The 19,318-nt window shown below is 40.5% G+C and overlaps 1 protein-coding gene across 3 annotated transcripts in view; it reads left to right on the top strand.

Moving 5' to 3' along the window:
- The first annotated feature begins 2,899 nt into the window (after positions 1 to 2,899).
- The window catches only part of MOB1B (MOB kinase activator 1B), a 72,179-nt gene continuing 55,760 nt past the window's right edge, over positions 2,900 to 19,318 (top strand). For all 3 annotated transcript variants that reach the window (XR_002825157.1, XR_002825156.1, XM_023737788.1), the window contains exon 1: positions 2,900 to 3,119. Coding sequence is in view for 1 of the 3 variants with exons in the window: in XM_023737788.1 (XP_023593556.1) it covers positions 3,106 to 3,119 (14 nt within the window). In the remaining 2 variants the exon portion in view is untranslated. The remainder of the gene's footprint in view (positions 3,120 to 19,318) is intronic.

Genomic DNA, 19,318 nt, shown 5'->3' with positions numbered 1-19,318 from the left:
GTTACTGTTACATGAGAAACTATCTGTTCTGTAAGCCTTCACCTGAAGTACAATAAAATATTAAAAAAAAAAAAAAGTCTGGCTTTCTTATTATGATATTAGTAACTGTTGATGATCAATGCCTAGATCCATTAATCTGTTAGCGGTTACAAAAATGTTAATAGTCTAAATAATAATTCAATCATTCCTACTTCAGTTTTTAATCTGAAATACTTCTATAAGGAGAAATTTCCCCTATCTACTGGCTAGAACTAGTATTATTTCATTCAGGAAAGGTGACATATTAATTAGCACCTTGGAAGTGATTAACTTCTCTGAAAAAAAGTACTATGAATCATCTTCTTTAAGGTGGTAGGAATCTTAACCTTGGCAGAGAGGGAGAATGTATGTATACATATGTCAGCTGTTAAATCCAGGCAACTCTCCTTAGCAGGTGTTTTTGCAGATTCTCTCCTCTGCCAACCTTTCTCCTGATTCACTGTCATAGGATTCACCTAAACCGTGTCAGAGAAAAAATTAGGTTACTTAAGCCGGCGTACCAAATCAGGGAACGGTTGGGCATTATGTGCCAGTCATTTGAAGAATGCCCCTGACATGACAGAATTTTAGAACTTTAAAGATATTTTACAGATCATGTAATAATCTGATGCCCTCATTTTAATTTTAAAGGAGGTAGAATGGAGGTTCTGACAGATTGACTTACTCTTCCCAAATAATTCCCGAACCTGGTAATTCAAGTCTTATCTTCAAAAGACCCATAAGGAATTAGATAGTATGCTAGTATCATATCAGGATCTGGAACACAGGGCTTTTATGTCATAAATCCATTATGTTCATTATATTAAGATAAATCCTTCTGTCTTCCCTCCTTTTCTGCATCTTTTGAGTCTTGAAGTCTTCCCAAATTATTCCAGTTACCTCTGCTGGTCTTTGGGTAAGTGTCAAGATCCCAATATTTTCCTTATTTTTTATTTTTTTTATGGCTTGCTTTACCAAATGCCAAGCTAATAATGCATGAAGTTGTTAGCCGCCTGGAGTCAACCCCTTACTCATGGGGACCACATGCACAGTGGAAGGATACACTGCTCTGTCCTGTGGCAACCGCACGATCATTTGGGGATCTGACCATTGCGATCCACAGGGTTTTCATTGGTCGATTTTGGGAACTAGATAGCAATGCCTTTCTTCCTGGTCCATCTTAATTTGGAAGCTCTGCTGAAATCTGTTTAGCATCACAGCAACATGCATGTGTCCATTGACAAATGGGCGGTGGCTGCACATGAGGTGGATTGGCTGGGAAATTCAATCAAATAAATTTCATATTTGCACCCCCTTGAAATCTGCTATGCCCTTTGGAATGATATGCCAAAAACCATTGCGACTCATAGCGACCCTATAGGACAGGTAGAACTGCCCCATAGGGTTTCCAAGGAGCAGCTGGTGGATTTCAACTGCGACCTTCTGGTTAGCAACCATAGCTCACTGTAGCTCTTAACCACTGTCCTACCACATTAATTTTTGTTCTGCTTCTTTGAAAACCTATTTGTAGATTTGATGATGATGTGAGTAAAGAACATGGACATTTCTTGTAAATAAACTTCTTGTAAAATAAATGGGTACCCATACTCCACCCCACCCCCCAAAAAAAATCTGTCTTGGAAGAAGTACAGTCAGAATGTTCCTTAGAAGCAAGGATGGTGAGACTAGCCTTACATACGTTGGACATGTTATCAGGAGGGATCAGTCCCTGGAGAAGGACATCATGCTTCGTAAGGGTCAGTGAAAATGAGGAAGATCTTCAATAAGAAGGATTGACAGTGACTGCAACAAAGGGCTCAAGCATAACGATTTTGAGGATGACACAGGACAGTGCAGTGTTTCGTTCTGTTGTACATAGGGTCGCTATGAGACGGAAGCCACTCAATGGCTAACAACAACATATTTTCCCAGCAATTGATAATGCTGTTGTGACACATTCAAGGAATGTGGACCATTCTTAAATACATAAAGATTTGCCCCATGCCCGTTTACTGTGTGAGACTGAAAGGCTCTCTTTAAGGGGGACTGAATGCTTTCTGGCCTCTAAAATGTTTTGTGTGTCAGTGCACAGCGGTTATAATTGACCTCAGCCCACACATGCTTAATCATTATTGCCACTGCTGATCAGCCTACCACGCTGGGACCCATGATGAGCTGACCTCAGCTCTCCCCCTTGGCGTCTTCAGTTTTCCCAGCTGCTGAAGACAATCTAGCTTGCTTGTTCAGACAATGCTGATGGATGTTGACCTCCTCCTAGTTCAGGGTTTTAAAATATACCCACAAAACGATCAAGATGTTGAAAATGTAGTCTCTTGCCTCTCCTGTGGCAGAACCACACCCAAACCATTCCAACCAGATGAAACTGTTTTTAAATACTAGCAGAGAAAGGGATTCCATAACCTTTCATCGTCATTTGCTGGGCACTAACCGTGGGCAGAACTCTGGTGGCAATTGCATCCCTCACTGCTGGGCCCTAACATCCTCGAGTTGAAGCCCACTTCCTCCCAGACCGCTGAAACCCAGCACAGCAGCCCGGAGCGTTCTGCCGCGACTCCCAACCGGGCAAGACAGGCCTCAGTGGGTCCGGGATCCTTGCGCACACGCCGAGCGTGGTCTCTGGCTGCAAACGTGAGCAGAACGTGAGGGGACCCCAGGCCACAGCCAGAGGGGGTTGGGCGAGCGCCGCTCTCGCGAGAGCTGGAGGAATCAGAGGTGGCACCGGGCTGAGGAGGCCACCGGGGATGGTTGGGGGAGCGGCGAGGCAGTAGCCGCCGCGTTCTCTGAAGAGCTGGCTGGCTGCCCTTTCCCCGCCTCCCTTTCCTTCTCCCCGCCTCCTTTTCCTTCTCCTCCCACTGGGTGATTCAAGCCTTGCGCTTCCCACTTCCGCCCCCTCTGCCTGCCATTGGAACTAGCTAGTAAAGCCGAACAAGTTGCTGCTGAGGAACAGTCGACGCACCCCACCTCCTTCTCCCTCCCGCCTGCCCTCATCCTCCCTGGCCGCCGCCGCTGCCGCTGCCGCCCCGAGGCCCTGCGACCGTTGAGCCCGCAGCCTACGCCGCGGCCGATATGAGCTTCTTGTTGTGAGTAGCCAGGCCCCGAGACCCGGCTTTGTTCGGGCGCGACCTGGGACGCCGGCCCCGCGCCCGCTGCCCGCCCTTGGTCTGGCCTGGCCCGATGCGGACCCCCTCGCTCGGCGCTGCCCGGGCAGGCGTTCCCCCCGAGCAGGTCTCCGGGAACCTGCCTGGAACGCTGGCGTTGCCTGACCGCCACCTCCTCCCCGGCCCTCTTCGAGCGCGCGTGGACCCCTCCAGCCCCTAACGAGGCTTTCCTCCCCGAACCCCAGGGTCCAGATTCACGCGGGTGCCTGCACCCGGGTTTCTCCATCACACCAACCTTTCCCTTCGTTATTATCCCGTTTGTACGCGCGCTCTTCATAGATACCTCCCACTCTCCGGCAAGACCCTTATCCAACGCGTGCCAGTCCGCTGTCCCCGTCCAGGCTGCCCATTTTTTTCTGGTTGTCGTGCACTGCGATAAAGCTTCGTACTTTCCCTGTCACTCCAGGACCCTTTTAACTTCCCTCTAAGGTCTAAAGGAGCCCTTGTGGCGTAGTGGTTAAGCGCTCCGCTACTGACCAAAAGGTCGGCGGTTCAACCCACCAGCTGCTCCGCGGGAGAAAAAGATACGGCAGTCAGCTTCCTTAAAGAATACATACAGCCTTAGAAACCCTATGGGGCAGTTCTACTCTGTCGTATAGGGTCGCTAGGAGTCAGAATCGACTGAACGGCTGTGGGTTTGGGTTTGGTTCTTAGAGATGCGAAGCTGGGGTGACGAGTCCTGTGGATGTAACACCGAAAGGAGGCTGCTTGCTGCTCAGAATCCCCTGATGGCAGCTTGGGTCTTGGGGGCAAGGATCTGGAGCAGCTTCTTGCTTTCGCTAGGGGCCCCTTCTCCCAGAGTGCTTCCTTGAAGTTGTACGGGCTTTTATCTGTTTAGACAACCACCAAATACGGTCTGGGTACTGTGCCCTAGGTTGATTAGGTCCACTGGGGAGTTGTTCTGCAAGTCATTTGTAAATGCTAAGTTTAGCGTCACATTTACTGCTTGTCATTATTTCACTTACTTATTGTTTATTCCAGAGGAATTTGAGAGGGGTAGGGCAGTAAGATGGGATGGTCAGATGGGGTTAGGCAAAGGACAAGCTTCCAGTCATCCTAAAACAAGGGATTACACCCTGAGGAATTCCTCTTTCGACAGCTTCGTTTCACTTAGAAAACTCATTAAAAACTGGAGGTTGAAAGCCACTCCATACTGTCCTTTAGAGTCGTGGAGAAAATAGCATTTAAAAATTACTTTCTGTTCCGATTTCTTTTTTCCCCCCACATCCCTTAATATATTAATTATCAAATTGGCATTTGAATTTTGACACTTTAACCCACCCTAATTTTCACACATAAGAATGTTCTTTTTAGTGCATGTAAGCAAAACTGAGTGGTTACAGAAGGCTGACCACCAGGACTTGCCAATATTTCTAATAAGCGCAGGACACCTGGCTGATGTTAACCTGCCTGATGTGTTTGATCTTATGAAACCCCTTTGTTAGGCTCATCCTAAAAGTTGATTTTGAGTTTGTCAGATTGAAGTAGTGCTAGATGAGAGGCCAGAGTGACTTTAAAGAAGTCTTTGTTTCCAGTTTTAGTTTGAATCAGCATATACAGGCATCTCAGCTTGAAGCTTGAGTATAATTTTATGTTGCTGATGTTTGATTTTTTTTGAAGATTTAAAAAACTATTTTGGAAATAGTAATGTAAATGATGTCGGTGACTGCTGTTGGTGGGCTTGGATCTCGTGGAACTCATAAGCTAAATTGGTCCAAGCTGGGAAGAGCCATATTTGGCTGAAACTAGGGGGTGGAGAAGGTCCTGGAGCTATTTTCTGAATACAAATACAATAGGTTCCTATTTTAACATGGCTCAGTGTTGAATAGATTTAGAAGTCCCGTGGATAAGTTCCCTTTTTCCTGAAGCACATTAGCTATGTAAGAAAAATCTTGCCATAACTGACTGTATAGCACATTAGAGGGTTTGCACTCTTTGAAGCACAATTTTTCAGTCAGGTCACATATAGCAGTTAGAATATTCCCAACATATTTAGCCCATGTGCTACACAATACAAAAAAGTTTATCAGACATTTTTAGATATAGTCTTTGTCCACCAGTAGTTTAAAATCTAAAGTTAAGACCACATAGATCACTACTAGAAGTGAAAGAGGAAAGTTTTGATTATTTTATCTGTTTGTTATTTGGTATAGTTTCCTGAATACTATTTCTGTACTAAAAGATGAGCAGAGAAAAGAAGAATTACAGTTTAAGAGTTAAATAAAAATATTTTCCTCCAGTTCTTAGAAGCCTGCTTAGAAGGCTAGTATAAGTGGACCGGGGAGAGGAAGTGAGGGCAATGTGAGATAGGGTTCAGAAGGTGATGATCCATGACTCATGAGGGCTGTAAGATAGAAGGAAAGAATTGAAAAATTATTCGTTGTGCCAGGCACTGATCTAGGCACTGGGCATCATTAATGAGTAAAACAGACAAAAATTCCTGCCTTAGTGGAGCTTATGTTCTAGTAAGCGACCATAAACACTAAACATCAGTAAATTATATGTGTATTAAAACTGGTTGCCATTAAGTCGATTCCTACTCATGGCGACTCCATGTGTGTCAGAGTAGAATTGTGCTCCATAGGGTTTTCAGTGGCTGATTTTTTGGAAGTAGATCACCAGGGCTTTCTTCCGAGGAACCTCTGGGTGGACTTGAACCTCCAACATTTAGTTAGCAGCCATGAGTGTTCTAAGAGTTTGCACCAACCAGTAACTCCTTATTAGGAGGTTGTGAGCCATGGAACAATCTGAGAAGCTGGACTTTATGAAGAAGAATGCAGCATCAGGATTGGTGGAAGACTCATTAACAACCTGCGATATGTACATGACACAACCTTGCTTGCAAAAAAAAAAAAAATCCACAAACAGACAATACCTACTGTCTTTGTTTTTAGGTAAATGATTTAACTGATTTTAGTACTTGGGCCCTGGCTGGCACAAACTGTTTACTACTCGACTGCTTGACTACTAACCTAAAGGTTGGTGGTTTGAATTGCCCCCTACTGGCGGCATGGAAGAAAGGCCTGGCAATCTGTTTCTGTAAAGGTTATAGCCAAGAAAACCCTATGAAGTGGTTCTACTCTGTAACACATGGGGTCACCATGAGTTGTAATCAACTGGACAGGAATGGTTTTTGGTTTTAGTACTTCAGCATCCTCACTTGTAAAAAAAATTAATAGTAATAATAATAAAATAATAGCTTGCTGAGTGCTTACTATATGCCAGGCACTAAGTGCTTTAAATAATTAACTCAGTTCAGTAACTAGCAGGAACCTCATTTTATAGATGAGGAAACTGGTACAGATAGTGTCTTAATTACCTGGTGCTGCTGTAACAGAAATACAACAAGTGGGTGGCTTTAGAGAACAGAAATTTATTTTCTCAGAGTTCTAGAGGTTAAAAGTCCAAATCAGAGTCTCAGTAGTGTTGATTTCTTATTTGTCCATAGCTCTGGGCATTCCTAGTTTCCTTGGCAGTCTTCACATGACATCTGTTTGCCACTGTGTGTACATTTCTCTGTGTCTGATATGTTCTTTTTGTAACTCAGAAGTGATTAGATTTAGAACCCACCTTACTCAGGTATGATCTAATTAGCATAATAAAGAAACCCTGTTTCCAAACAGGATTACATCTACAGGTATAGAAGTTAGCATTCGAACACCTGTTTTGGTGGAATACAATTTAATCCATAACAGAGGTTAAAGGAATGACTCAGTATCGTGTAGCCAATAAGTGGTATAGCTGATATTTGAATCCTGGTAATCTAGATCCAGAAATCCTGCTTCAGAATTCCTTGTGTATAACTGATAAAACTATAAGAAAGGTGATACTAGAATAGGCGTTATTTTTAAGGGAGGTCTTGTATTACCAGGTATTGATATATGGCTCAGCCTGTTTTCTAAGGTTTACCAAGAATATAATGATGACAGAGAAAATAAAAACTTAAGTTTAAATAATACTTTAAAATTATTTTTACCTCCCATTTTTAGTGTAAAAATAGTACGTGTTAGAGAAATCTCTAGGTTAAGCACTTGACTGCTAACCTAAAGGTCAACTGTTTGAACCCACCCAGAGAGGCCTCAAAGACAGACTTGGTGATCTGCTTCCGAAGGGGCACAGCCACTGAAAACTCTATGGAGTGCCATCCTACTCTGCACACATGGGGTTGCCTTGAGTTGGAATTGACTTGATGGCAACTGGAACTGGAGAGAAATCACAAAATACTCATAAGAAAATGAAGAAATAAAAAACACTCATAATCATACCTTTAGAGATAACTATTGTTAGTATTTTGTGATATAATTTCCTATTTTTTCTGTTGCAATATTGTTTATATATATTTTAAAATATACAAATGAATCCCTACTGTACATAGACCAGGTTTTTCACTTGTGAATCTTTTATATCAATAAATAACTGCTACTATATCATTTTGAATGGCTGTTGACTAAGTATTATTTTATACTTTTGTAATCTGACAACCTAGTTTAATGTTATACTTTTTTTTGGTGGGGGGTAGTAGAAGTAAGCATATAGGGCATTGGTGGTTCAGTGATAGAATTCTTGCTTTCCATGGAGCAACCCGGGTGGGCAACCTGGATTGATTCTTAGCCACTGCACCTCATGCACAGCCACCATCTGTCAGTGTAGGCTCGCATATTGCATGATGCTGAACAGGTTTCAGTGGAGCTTCCGGACTAAGATGGACTAGGAAGAAAGGCCTGACAGTCTACTTCCAAAAATCAGCCAGTGAAAATCCTGTGGATCACAACAGTTCAGTCTGCAGCTGATCATGAGATTGATGCAGGACTGGGCAGCTTTTTGTTCTATCGTGCATGGGGTCGCCATGAGTCGGGCTGGACTTGACGGCAGCTAATAACAACCACAACAACAGAAGTAAGCATTATCATCTTTTCAGAACTGTAGTTTTGGGGTTACAGATACTTGGCTGGCCTTAGTTTACTTTTCTCATTTGTATAGGATTGCTTTTGTTTTACATAAATGAGTGCAAAATAATCGCCATGTGATTACTTACACCTTTAGTGATGTTTTTTCGCTAGGTGTGGTTACAGAGTTTTTGTACCTTTGGGGTTTCTGATATGTGAAAGAACATGTAGTGTTTTCTTCAGTTGTATATTTAATTAGGAGATATTCAGGCAAAATAGCTATGTGTTAACGTCTTAAAAAATATGAACAAATGGTACCTTTTAGGAGTGTCAAACTATGTCCTATAATTTATTTTTGCTACAGATTTTCTTAAAAAATATTTATTTTTGTTGTTGAGAATATACACAGCAGAACATACACCAATTCAACAATTTCTATATGTATAATTCAGTGACATTGATTATGATCTTCAAGTTGTGCAACCATCCTAAATTGTCCCTTTTCTAAATTGTCCCTTCTCTATTAATATAAACTCACTGCCTTCTCAGTTTCCTGTCAGATTTTTCCAGTTGCTGTTGTCAGTTTGATTCCATATAGATATTCTTAAAAGAGCACAATGCTTCAGATAGACATTGTTTACTAATTAAGCTAAACTATTGTTTGGTTTAAAGAAGACTCGGGGAACATTTTTGATTTAAGATATACAGTTTAAAGATTATCTGAGGGTAATAGTGTTGGAGGTTCATCTAGCCTCTACCGCTTCAGAAAGACTGAATTCCATGAGAAGTTGAAATTCTGTTCTACACTTTCCCCCTTTTGATCAGGAGTCTTCTATCGAATCTTTGATCAAAACATTCAGTAATGGTAGCTGGGCACCATCCAATTCTTTTGGTCTCATGGCAGAAGAGACAGTTGTTCTTGGAGGCAATTAGCCACACATTCCATTTCCTTCTCCTGTTTCTGATTCTTCTTTCTTGTTACTCTAGGCAAATAAAAACCTTATTGTACCTTTTATGGCTGCTTGCAAACTTTTAAGACCCCAGGCACTACACAGTAAACTAGGAGGTAGAACAGAAGCATTAAACACAATAATAACCTGATTAACTGGGATGTCCCATGAAATCATGACCGTAAATCTCCAAACCAAGAAACCAAATCCCATGAGGTGTTTGGTTGTACATAAGCAGCCTCAGCAACTACTCTTATTCTTTTGCTGTTGTTGTAAATACATCTATCACACAGCATTTGCAATTCAACTTTTTACAGGTGTACAACTTATTGACATCAGTTACATTAATTAGTCATGCAATCCTTCCCCTTAATCAGTGTGATTTTTCCATCACTGCAAACTGAAACTCAGTACTCCACAAGCAATAACCCCTTCCTCCCTGGTAACCGCTAATAAACTTTGGTCTGTATACAGTTGCCTCTTGTCTTTCTACATAAGTGAGGTCATACAATATTTGTCCTTTTGTGATTGACTTACTTCACTCAGCATGTCTTCAGCCTTCATCCATGATGTAGCAATATACAGGAATTTTTAACCATCCCTTTTTTCCCCCCACACTTCTATTTTTGTTTTGTATTAATTAACTTAAGGCCGTCTTTTATGATAAGTTTAGTTAAATTGAAAGTGTAGCTGTGAAATCTTTTAATTTGCAGTAGTGTTTTATAAAGTTATTTTGAAACAATTTCAAGCTTACAGAAAAGTCTCAAAGAATAACACAAAGAACTCCCACATATTCCTCATCTGGAGATGCCATTGAGATTCTCAGTTGCTCCAATAATGTCATCCTCAGCAAAAGGATCCAGTCGTGAATCACATATTGCATCCAGTTATTATATGTGTGTGTATCTTCTCAGGCTTTCCTTGACTTTCATGATCTTTACATTTTTGAGGATTACAGGCCAGTCATTTTGTATAATGCCCCTCAATTTGAGTTTGTCCAGTGTTTTCCTTGTGATTAGACTTGTTTTTGCTTTTGGGGCAGGAATATAACAGAAGTGAATGGTGTTTTTCTTACTACATCTTATCAGGTGGCACGTGTGCCTATTTGTCCATTATTGGTGGTGGTGATTTTAATCCTTTCATAAAAGGTGCCTACCAACTTTTTACACTGTACAGCTATTTTATCTTTTTTTCCCTTTGTAATTAATACTTTGTGGGGAGATATTTTGAGACTATGTAATTGTCCTGTTCCTCATTCCATGTTACCCACTAGTTTTCACATCCATTGATGTTTCTTTTCTAAATTATTACTGTGATGATTGCGAAAGTTATTTCTATTCTGTTATTCCTTCTATATTTATTAGTTGGCATTTCTACTGTAAAGAAGAACTTATTTATAACTTATTTATTTTTTTATGTCAGTGTTGACATACGGATTCCTGTTTTATTCAGTGGGTTTTAATCCATAAATATCATTATTTATTTTGGTACTCAAATTGTCCCGGTTTTGGCTAGTGGGAGCCCTAGTCTACCGGGCTTCTGTGTCCGTTTGACTTGTTCCTGTTTTTCTCTCTGAGCACTTCCTTACTTTCTGGCAACACAAAATATTCCACGTTCATTTTCTACTTTCTCTGCCCCAGCTCTGATTTATTTTTGTGACTTCCCTATCTGAGTTTATATCTGGTTGCTCTATCCTGTGTTCTAGTCTTGGGTTGTTATCTGATGTTATTGATTTTCTAACTGGAGGACTTCCTTTAGTATTTCTTGTAATTTTGGTTTGGTTTTTTACAAATTCCCTAAACTTCTGTTTATCTGGAAATGCCCTCATTTCGCCGTCATATTTGAGAGTCAGTTTTGCTGGATATATAATTCTTGGCTGGCAATTTTTTTTCTTCACTCTTTATATATGTCATCCCGTTGCCTCCTTGCCTGCATGGTTTCTGCTGAGTAGTCCAAGCTTAGTGTTATTGACTTTCCTTTGTAGATGACTTTTCGTTTATCCCTAGCCGCTCTTAAAATTCTCTGTTTATCTTTGGTTTTGGCAAGTTTGATTATAATATGTCTTGGTGACTTTCTTTTGAGATCTACCTTGTGTGGGGTTCGATGAGCATGTTGGATAGGTCTTTCTTATCTTTCACAATATCAGGAAAGTTTTCTGCCAACAAATCTTCAACAATTCTCTTTGTATTTTCTGTTATCTACTCCTTTTCTGGTACTCCAATCACTCATAGGTTATTCCTCTTGATAGAATCCCATGTAATTCTTGGGGTTTCTTCATTTTTTAAAAATTCTTTTGCCTGATTTTTCCTCATATAAGTTGATGTCAAATGCTTTATCTTCAGTCTCACTAATTCTGACTTCCATTGCCTCAGTTCTACTCCTGTGACTTTCTACTGAGTTATCTAATTCTGAAATTTTTATTGTTAATCTTCTGCATTTCTGTTTGTTGTCTCTCTGTGGATTCTTGTAGCCTGTTAAATTTGTCATTGTGCTCTTCTGTAATCTTCTTAAGTTCCTCTGTTGCTTTGTCTGTGTGTTCCTTGGCTTGTTCTGCATTTTACCTGGTCTCCTTCCTGATCTCTTGAAGAGTTTTATATATTAATCTTTTATATTCTGCTTCCCTCTGCTAATTCCAAGAAGTTCTCTTTGTCTGGAAAATTTCTTGATTCTTTGTTTTGGGAGCTTGCTAAAGCCATCATGGTCTCCCTCTTTATGTGATTTGATAGTGACTGTTGTCTCTGAGCCATCAATAAGTTAATATACTTCTTTATTTTTATGTTTGCTTACTGTGTCCTAGCTTCTTGTTTTGTTTTGATGTGCCCAAATAGGCTACTCGTGTGAGCTAGTTTGATTATTGGCGCCTTTGAAGCTCTAATGTCCTGTTATCAGCTGGTTATATCTGTTACTAGGTATGTGAGCTCAGGAGTCCGTTTACTTTTTTTGTGTGGATTCAGTTCAGATGTCGAGGTAGTTGGTCACCAAGTGTGTGGTGCAGGCTCTCACCTGCAGTCCTAGACGGACAGGGGTGATTGGAGTAGGCACAGGTATCTGGCTGCAGTAGGGAGTCATGTGCTGAGCAAGGTAGGGGGCTGACGGCTGCCGCTGAGTGTCCGGGAGGAAAGCATGTCCCTGTTCCCTAGAGTTTGTAGGTGGGTGGGTTTTGGAATTGGACTGTGGGCACCCAGTGCTGTTGGCTTTAAGGACTAGGAGGCACCACTTATTCTTGGACACCTATCGCAGGTGGCTAGGTGGTGTGAGTGGAGCCACCAGTCCTCAGGCCCCTGATGTGGGTAGGTGAGGACCCTGCTTAATGGGCAGAGTGGTATCAAATGTCACGAACCTGCCACTCTGCCACATAGCTGATACAGTGAAGTTGGGCTTCAGGTGTATACCCTGTTGTACTGTGCTAATGAGGGCCTATGCTGTTGAAATGGGCCCACACAGGTTTATGCAGAGGTGAAAGGCATTCAGAGTCCATGGACCCCTTATGCCTGTGCCTAGGCAAAGGAGTTGTGCCTGCTCTGAGTTCCAAGTTTAAGGGAGCTGGCAGATTATTTTTTCCTGTTTGTTAATTTGTTCTGTCTCCAAGGCTGGGAGAATGGCTCAGGTCTGCCCCAGCTCTGAAATGGGCCATTTTTCCAAGGGCTTTAGTTCTATTAGGTGGAGATGGTATTTTGAAACCAAAATATGAGTAATAGGCGTGTTCATTACTAAAGATGTGTTGCTTATCCCAGGACTTCTCAGTGGATGGTGCTGTAAAATACACGCTCACCCCCACATACATTTACATCTACATATTTTTCCTCTATCTATTGGACCCCTGGTGGCATAGTGGTTAAGAGCTGTGACTGCTAACTAAAAGGTTGGTAGTTCAAATCCACCAGTTGCTCCTTGGAAACCCTGTGGGGCAGTTCTCCTCTGTCCTGTAGGGTCACTATGAGTCGGAATAGACTTGATGGCAATTGGTTTTGGGTATCTGTATATATTGAATAAGTTCACACAAATACTGCAGTTCCAAGTCAGTAGCACAGGATTCATTCATACCTTCCCAGTTTCCATATTTTTTTTGTCAGTGAGAAAGCTGGCTCCCAGCATCCTCATTATACTTATTTGCCCAGTCCCTTGTATGCAGCCATTCTCTTGACCTTGCCTGGCCACCTCCTTGCAACTGTTGTCCAGCCACCATTATTGCCCTGCTCCTCTCCTTAGGGCATGTGTGGGCCCCTACTGCAGCCATTTTAAGGATGAAAGCACTCTGAGACTGCATCATTGTGTATACCATGTGACAGTAATCTGTGGTGTCTTATAGGCCATTAAACATTAAAAAATTTTTTTTCTGTGAGCCTGTATTTAGGATCAATATCCCAGAGATGTTGGGAGTATTAGAGATACTGAATATAAAAGGCCTAAGTCAATAGATTGTAGTTATGTTCAGCAGTGATAACTAATCTAGTTCATTACAGATATCTCAAAGTGTGATTTTTGCTATTAGATGTTATTAATTTTATAAACTTAATCACCATTTCTGGTTACCTAAATCATAACCAATTTCTGTACATTTATGATGATATGTATCACTGCTACTTTGATTATCTGAGGTAACAAAAGCAGGACTTTGAAAGTAAGCAAACATTATTTGGGTAATACAGCCAAGCAGTTTTATTATTATTATTATTTGTAATGGAAAGCTTAAATTTCCTTTTATTGCTACTCTTGTTTTATCTTTCTGCCTAAATTCTTTTTTTGGTCTCAAATTGAAATTTGATGAGAATAGTTCAGTATAGTCTTGGGTACTGGTATTGGGTATTAAAAAGAGTATTTTTTATGTAAGTGTTCATTTGTGGAAATAGATAATGATGTAACTTAAATACTTTGTTAGCATTGAGCGCAAACATAGAATAATTAAGTGGAAACGGGGCAGAGGGGGGTGGGTGCGTACTATTTTATAGGAACTATCCTGGTATCTCGGTACTTTGGGTCATGTTCCAGATAGATGAGCAGTAGCATGACCCTCCTGCTCTTCAGGGAACTGTTTGTTTGCTAGGTCCCATAGCATTAGATTTAACTACTGAAATAGCTCTTTGTTTAAAAGCTACCTTCGTTGTAGTTTTTACTCACATATGCCTGGTTCCATTCTCCCTTCCCCTGCCCCACACTCTACTAAATATTCAACTGGCTCTCTTATTTTTAACTCTTAGAAATTGCACCTTTGAGTCAGTGAACAACAAATTTGTCAAAAGTGAAGTCTCTCAACCTGAGCACAGCACTGTTTTGAGGACTGGTGCTCAGGCGCAGTGGTTAAAGTGCTTGGCTGCTAACCAAAAGGTCTGTGGTTTGAACCTACCAGGTACTCCTCAGGAGAAAGGATGTAGCGGTCTGCTACCGTAAAAGATTTACAGCCTTGGAAACCCTGTGGGGCAGTTCTGCTCTGTCCTGTAGGATCTCTATGAATCCGAATCGACTCTACTTGACAGTGGGTTTGGTTTTGGCTTGTGTCTGTAACCTATTGTTAAGGACTTCCAAAGAGGTCTTCTCTCTCAGAATGCTCAGCCCTTTAATCAATCTTTTGCCAACCTTGTCAGTTTTAAATTTGGGAAATGGCAAGCCATCAAAGACAATTATTTAAAATATTGTATTTATAATTATACCAAAATATAATTTTAAATGGCTAGACATTTGGGAACCAAAATATGCTTCAGTTGAGCTGAATTGATTTTAGCTTTTGCTCATGTGGGAAGGTATTTGTAAGGTGTTGGGACTGTATTGTTGAGTGATAACTATAGTTGCCCAAGGATATCTTCCCAACTTTTTTTTGTTTTTGTTTTTTAATGTCATTGAGGAAACCCGGATGGCGTAGTGGTTAAGAGCTTCGGCTGCTAACCAAAAGGTTGGCAGTTCAAATCCACCGGGCGCTCCTTGGAAACTCTGTGGGGCAGTTCTACTCTGTCCTATAGGGTCACTGTGAGTTGGAATTGACTTGCCGGCAATGGAATGTCATTGAACATTAAAAAAAAACATTGAGAAGAAAGTCTGCTCTTGGTCCTCTGGTGATAGTGGGGCAACCTCTAGGACTGAGGAGATCAGTATCTCTATGTACCTATAACCCTTGAGAAGTCTGCTTTAGACCCTTAAAGTATGGAGCTTTGGCCTTACGTTGGAGCTTGTTAGAAATGCAAGATTTCAGGCCCCAATCCTTGAATTAGAATTGATTTTAATAAGATCCCTAGGTGATTTGAAAGCTCATTTAATCTTGAAATGCTTTGGACAATAGTGAATGGATGCCTGATATGGAGTTAAGTGATTTGAAATAAGGTAAAGAAGAAAAATCCTTGGAATTCAGTATAACACTACCTCTGTCCCTGAGAGACTCTGTGAGGCCCTCAAGGGGGTTAGGATCCCTTGTTGTCTTTGCAGCACTTTACACATCTATAATTATTTAATGATCCATAATTATTGTTTAAGATCTTTTTTCCCTTTTGGGCTGTAAATTTCATGAGGGTTTGTTCCTCATTTTATTTCCCAGCATGTTAATACATTGCTTGGCAAGTATGTTTTCAGTTAATTTTGTTTTTGACTGACTGAAGGTTGTCATGGAGAGAATAGTAGCCTAGGAGTGAGGAAATCTCGGTTTTGGTCTTTTATCTGTCAGTAGCCATGTGACCTTGGGCACACCACTTAATTTCTTAGTCTCTATTTCCTTTGACTGGGGCCCTGGTGGCACAGTGGTTAAGAACTCAGCTGCCAACCAAAAGGTCGGCAGTTTGAATCCACCAGCCACTCCTTGGAAACCCTATGGGGCAGTTCTACTCTGTCCTATAGGGTCGCCTACTAAAAGGGGTGGTGGTGGTGGGGAATACCTATTCCATTGGGTTAATGTAAGAATTGAATGAGACAATATATATGGAAGGATTTCATAAATCAGAGAGTCCTGTACAAACACTGTCATTATCCTTGCTCATGAAATTCCCAAGCCGGTATATCAGCTCTTTCCTCATTCCAAGGTTTGTTTAGCTACCTTACAAATGCATGGCTTTATTGCATAATACAATATACATTTATTGAACACCTCCCCTGTGTAAAGCAAAGTGTTAGGTGCTGGGGTAGGGGAGAAAGGTAGGAGTTCAGAAATAAACAAGATGTGGTCTGTGCCTTCATGAATCTTAAAATTAGAGAACCACATGTTATGTGGATACGTTAATAGTTTTTAACTAATTGATTCAAGTTCACTGGCTAATGAAGATTAAACATTATGAATGTTGCATTGAATATACAAACTTCTTTGAGGATAAGTGTGAAATAGTTGGAGTCTGTATTTATAAAAGTTATAAGATGTGTGTTATGAATTGAATTGTTCTCCTCCCAAAATATGTGTTGAAATCCTGATCCCTGTACCTGCAAATATGACCCTGTTTGGAAATAGGGGTTTTCTTTTCTTATCTTAATGAGGTTATACCAGTGTAGGGTGCGTCCTAAACCTGATGACTTCAGAGTTATAAAAACACCAGAATAGACATGGAGACATAGGGGGAAGAGAGAGACAGATGCGTCTACAAACCCTGGAAATCAAGGATTGTTGGCAGCTGCCAAAGCTGAGATAGACAAGACTCTCCCCCTAGAGCCATACCCTGAATTCAAACTTCTAGCCTCCTGAACTGTGAGAAAATAAATTTCTGTTTTTTAAAGCTACCCACTTATGTTATCTCAGTTATGGGAGCACTAGGTAACTTAAGACAATGCATGTAGTATGTTTGGGTACTCAAAACAGCAAGAGTTTCGCAGAGGCTGTCCCTATTGGGTGGATTGAGGTTCTGCCCAGCTTAATTTTGGTTCTGCTGCAATTGCTGCTCCACTCTCAACTCCTTGTTTTTTAATATGGAAATCCTTTGGCCCACCCTCTTCCTATTGCTCACTGGGGCTTTTCATGTAGAGATTGGAGTGGGCTGGAAGTGGCTGATAAAACCCCAAAGCATGAGTGCCTCCATGATATGGTGTTTGTTTACTGCTCCAGTGTCATCTGTGCCTTCTCACTGCGCCCTCCCTCCACAGACTCAGCTATTTTATTTGCATTTCTTTCAACATGCATTTCTCTGGTGTCTCCCTGCCTTTGTAAAGGCCATTCCCATTATTGTGGCTGGACTGCCCTTCTCCCCACTCGCTCCCTTTAGTCCAGGGGCCAACTCTTTTTCCCTGACCTATGCCCTCTCCCAAATTTGTTAGATACTATTTCAGTGCCTTTTATAGTCCTCGTTATAGCTTTCATCAACAATATATCATACTTGTCATTTTCAGGTCCTTCTTCCCCATTAGACTGTGACCTTCTTGAAGATGGGCAGTTTTAAAAACCATTCCCATCAGGGTCGATATAAATAGGTGGCCACAGTGTACAGCAAGGTTGGAAGGTTTGAAACTCTTACTTATTGAATCTTTATTTCATGGTTTTGTAGAGACCGTTTTGTCCTTTTACCCTTGTTTCAAGGATTGCACACGACAAGGACACATTTCCTACCTGCCAGCATGTCCTGTAAATTGTGTTCCCAACAGTAGTGAATGCAAGTGCCAGTTTCCCTGCATCCTCACCCACCAGTACATCATTAAGAATAACAATTGTGAAAGCTTCTTGGGCTTTTTATATTAATGCCAAGTAAACAAGTTGTTAGTAAAGATTCTTTCTAACAATTTCTGTCCCGTTTATTTGTAATGGCACAGTTATGGTGTGTGCATCCTCTGCCAACCTTCTTCCTTTTATTTTAAAAGGGAAAGTAATATATCTTTTAGGTTAAAATTTAGAATGGTGCTAATAAATGAAATAAAGAACAGTCATGTGAAAAGTAATGATTGAATATCCTTTAAAAATTCTTTGTGTGTTTTATAATTACACAAGTTTTAAAATACTAATCACTTACTAAAAAATACTGTTTTTTCTTAAAGATCAGCATGCATTAGTCTGTAAAGGGGGATTTACAAAGCAAGATAGTTAACTCAAACTGGATTTTTTGTTTCTTAGTTACCTTTCTGATATTTTAATGCAGAGAATAAACTGATGATTTCATGCAAATAATAAACATGTTTTAGAGGCAGATGGCATAATTGGAGCTGTAAAAATGACTTGTTTCCCAAAGTATGAGTAAATAGTAGTATCCAAATGCTAGTGCATGTGCACGTGAAGAATATACCTTTATGGAATGCTTACTGTTTTTGAACATTTACGAGTTGAACTATGATAAGCATGAGTAAGTTATATGTTATGACAAACTCAGGACACTACCATTTTATCAGTAAAAACTTTGCATAATTAGTGAAATGTTGCTAGCCTAACACATTTGTTTCTTTTTGTGTGTGGCATTTCTGATACCTATATTTCAGTTAATTCAAAAAGAAACTGGGTGGTGAAATATACAGAATAGTTTGTAGAGACGGAATGCAGATTGGTGATTACCAGAGGCAGGGGGGATTAGAGTGACTACTTAACAGATACGGTGTTTTCTTTTGGGGTGATGAAAATGTTTTAGAAGTAGAAGTGGTGGTTGTACAACATTGTGAATGTACTAATGCCACTGAATTGTTCACTTTAGCATGGTTAATTTTATGTTTGGTGTATTCCACTCAAAAAAGTTAAAAAGAAAGACAAGGTCCCTGCAATAAACACATTAACACACATTAAAGACAAGAGAGGGAGAGAGACAAGGGGGAGAGGGGGAGAGAAAGGGAGAGGGAGAGGAAGAAAGAAATTAGGAGGAAAGGGGAAACTTTTACATTTAGTTTCAGGCCTTTTTAAAAAATTTTCTCCTCTTAATAATGTAAAAGTTTCTTCTTAAGGTTTCTTTGATAGTTCATTCTTGTGATATATTTCATTTGTGTTAAACTTTCTTAGATTTAAATGGCTTGCAGTTGAAGCCCATTCCAGGCAGGGAGCATTTGCTGAGTCTCAGATAATGTAAAATATCACTTTTGTAGTTGACTGTTTTAGGATCAAAAACCTTTCCTGGGGTTTTTATACAACCCTTTCTCTGCCTTGTGCTCCCAGGTTTGATTGCATTTGTGTATTATTTTCCTACTGGGGCTTTCCTGACATCACATTGACAACCACAAGCTGTTCTTGTTAGCCTTTCTTTAAAGGAATTATAATTTAATTGTATTTTGTTTGGGTATGGTAAGCTTATGCTTATCATGATCTGAAAGATGGAAACCTTTGCTTCCCAAACAGAAAGGGAGAATGAAAAGATCTTGAATAAAAGAAATGTCTTGTGTCAGTTACTCTATAGAAGGTGCGGTGCAGTGAATTACT

Source organism: Trichechus manatus, unplaced genomic scaffold (genome assembly GCF_000243295.1).
Source record: "Trichechus manatus latirostris isolate Lorelei unplaced genomic scaffold, TriManLat1.0 scaffold00108, whole genome shotgun sequence".
NCBI lineage: Eukaryota > Metazoa > Chordata > Mammalia > Sirenia > Trichechidae > Trichechus > Trichechus manatus.
Note: the sequence above shows the minus strand (reverse complement) of the source record. Positions and strands in the feature narration are given on the sequence as shown.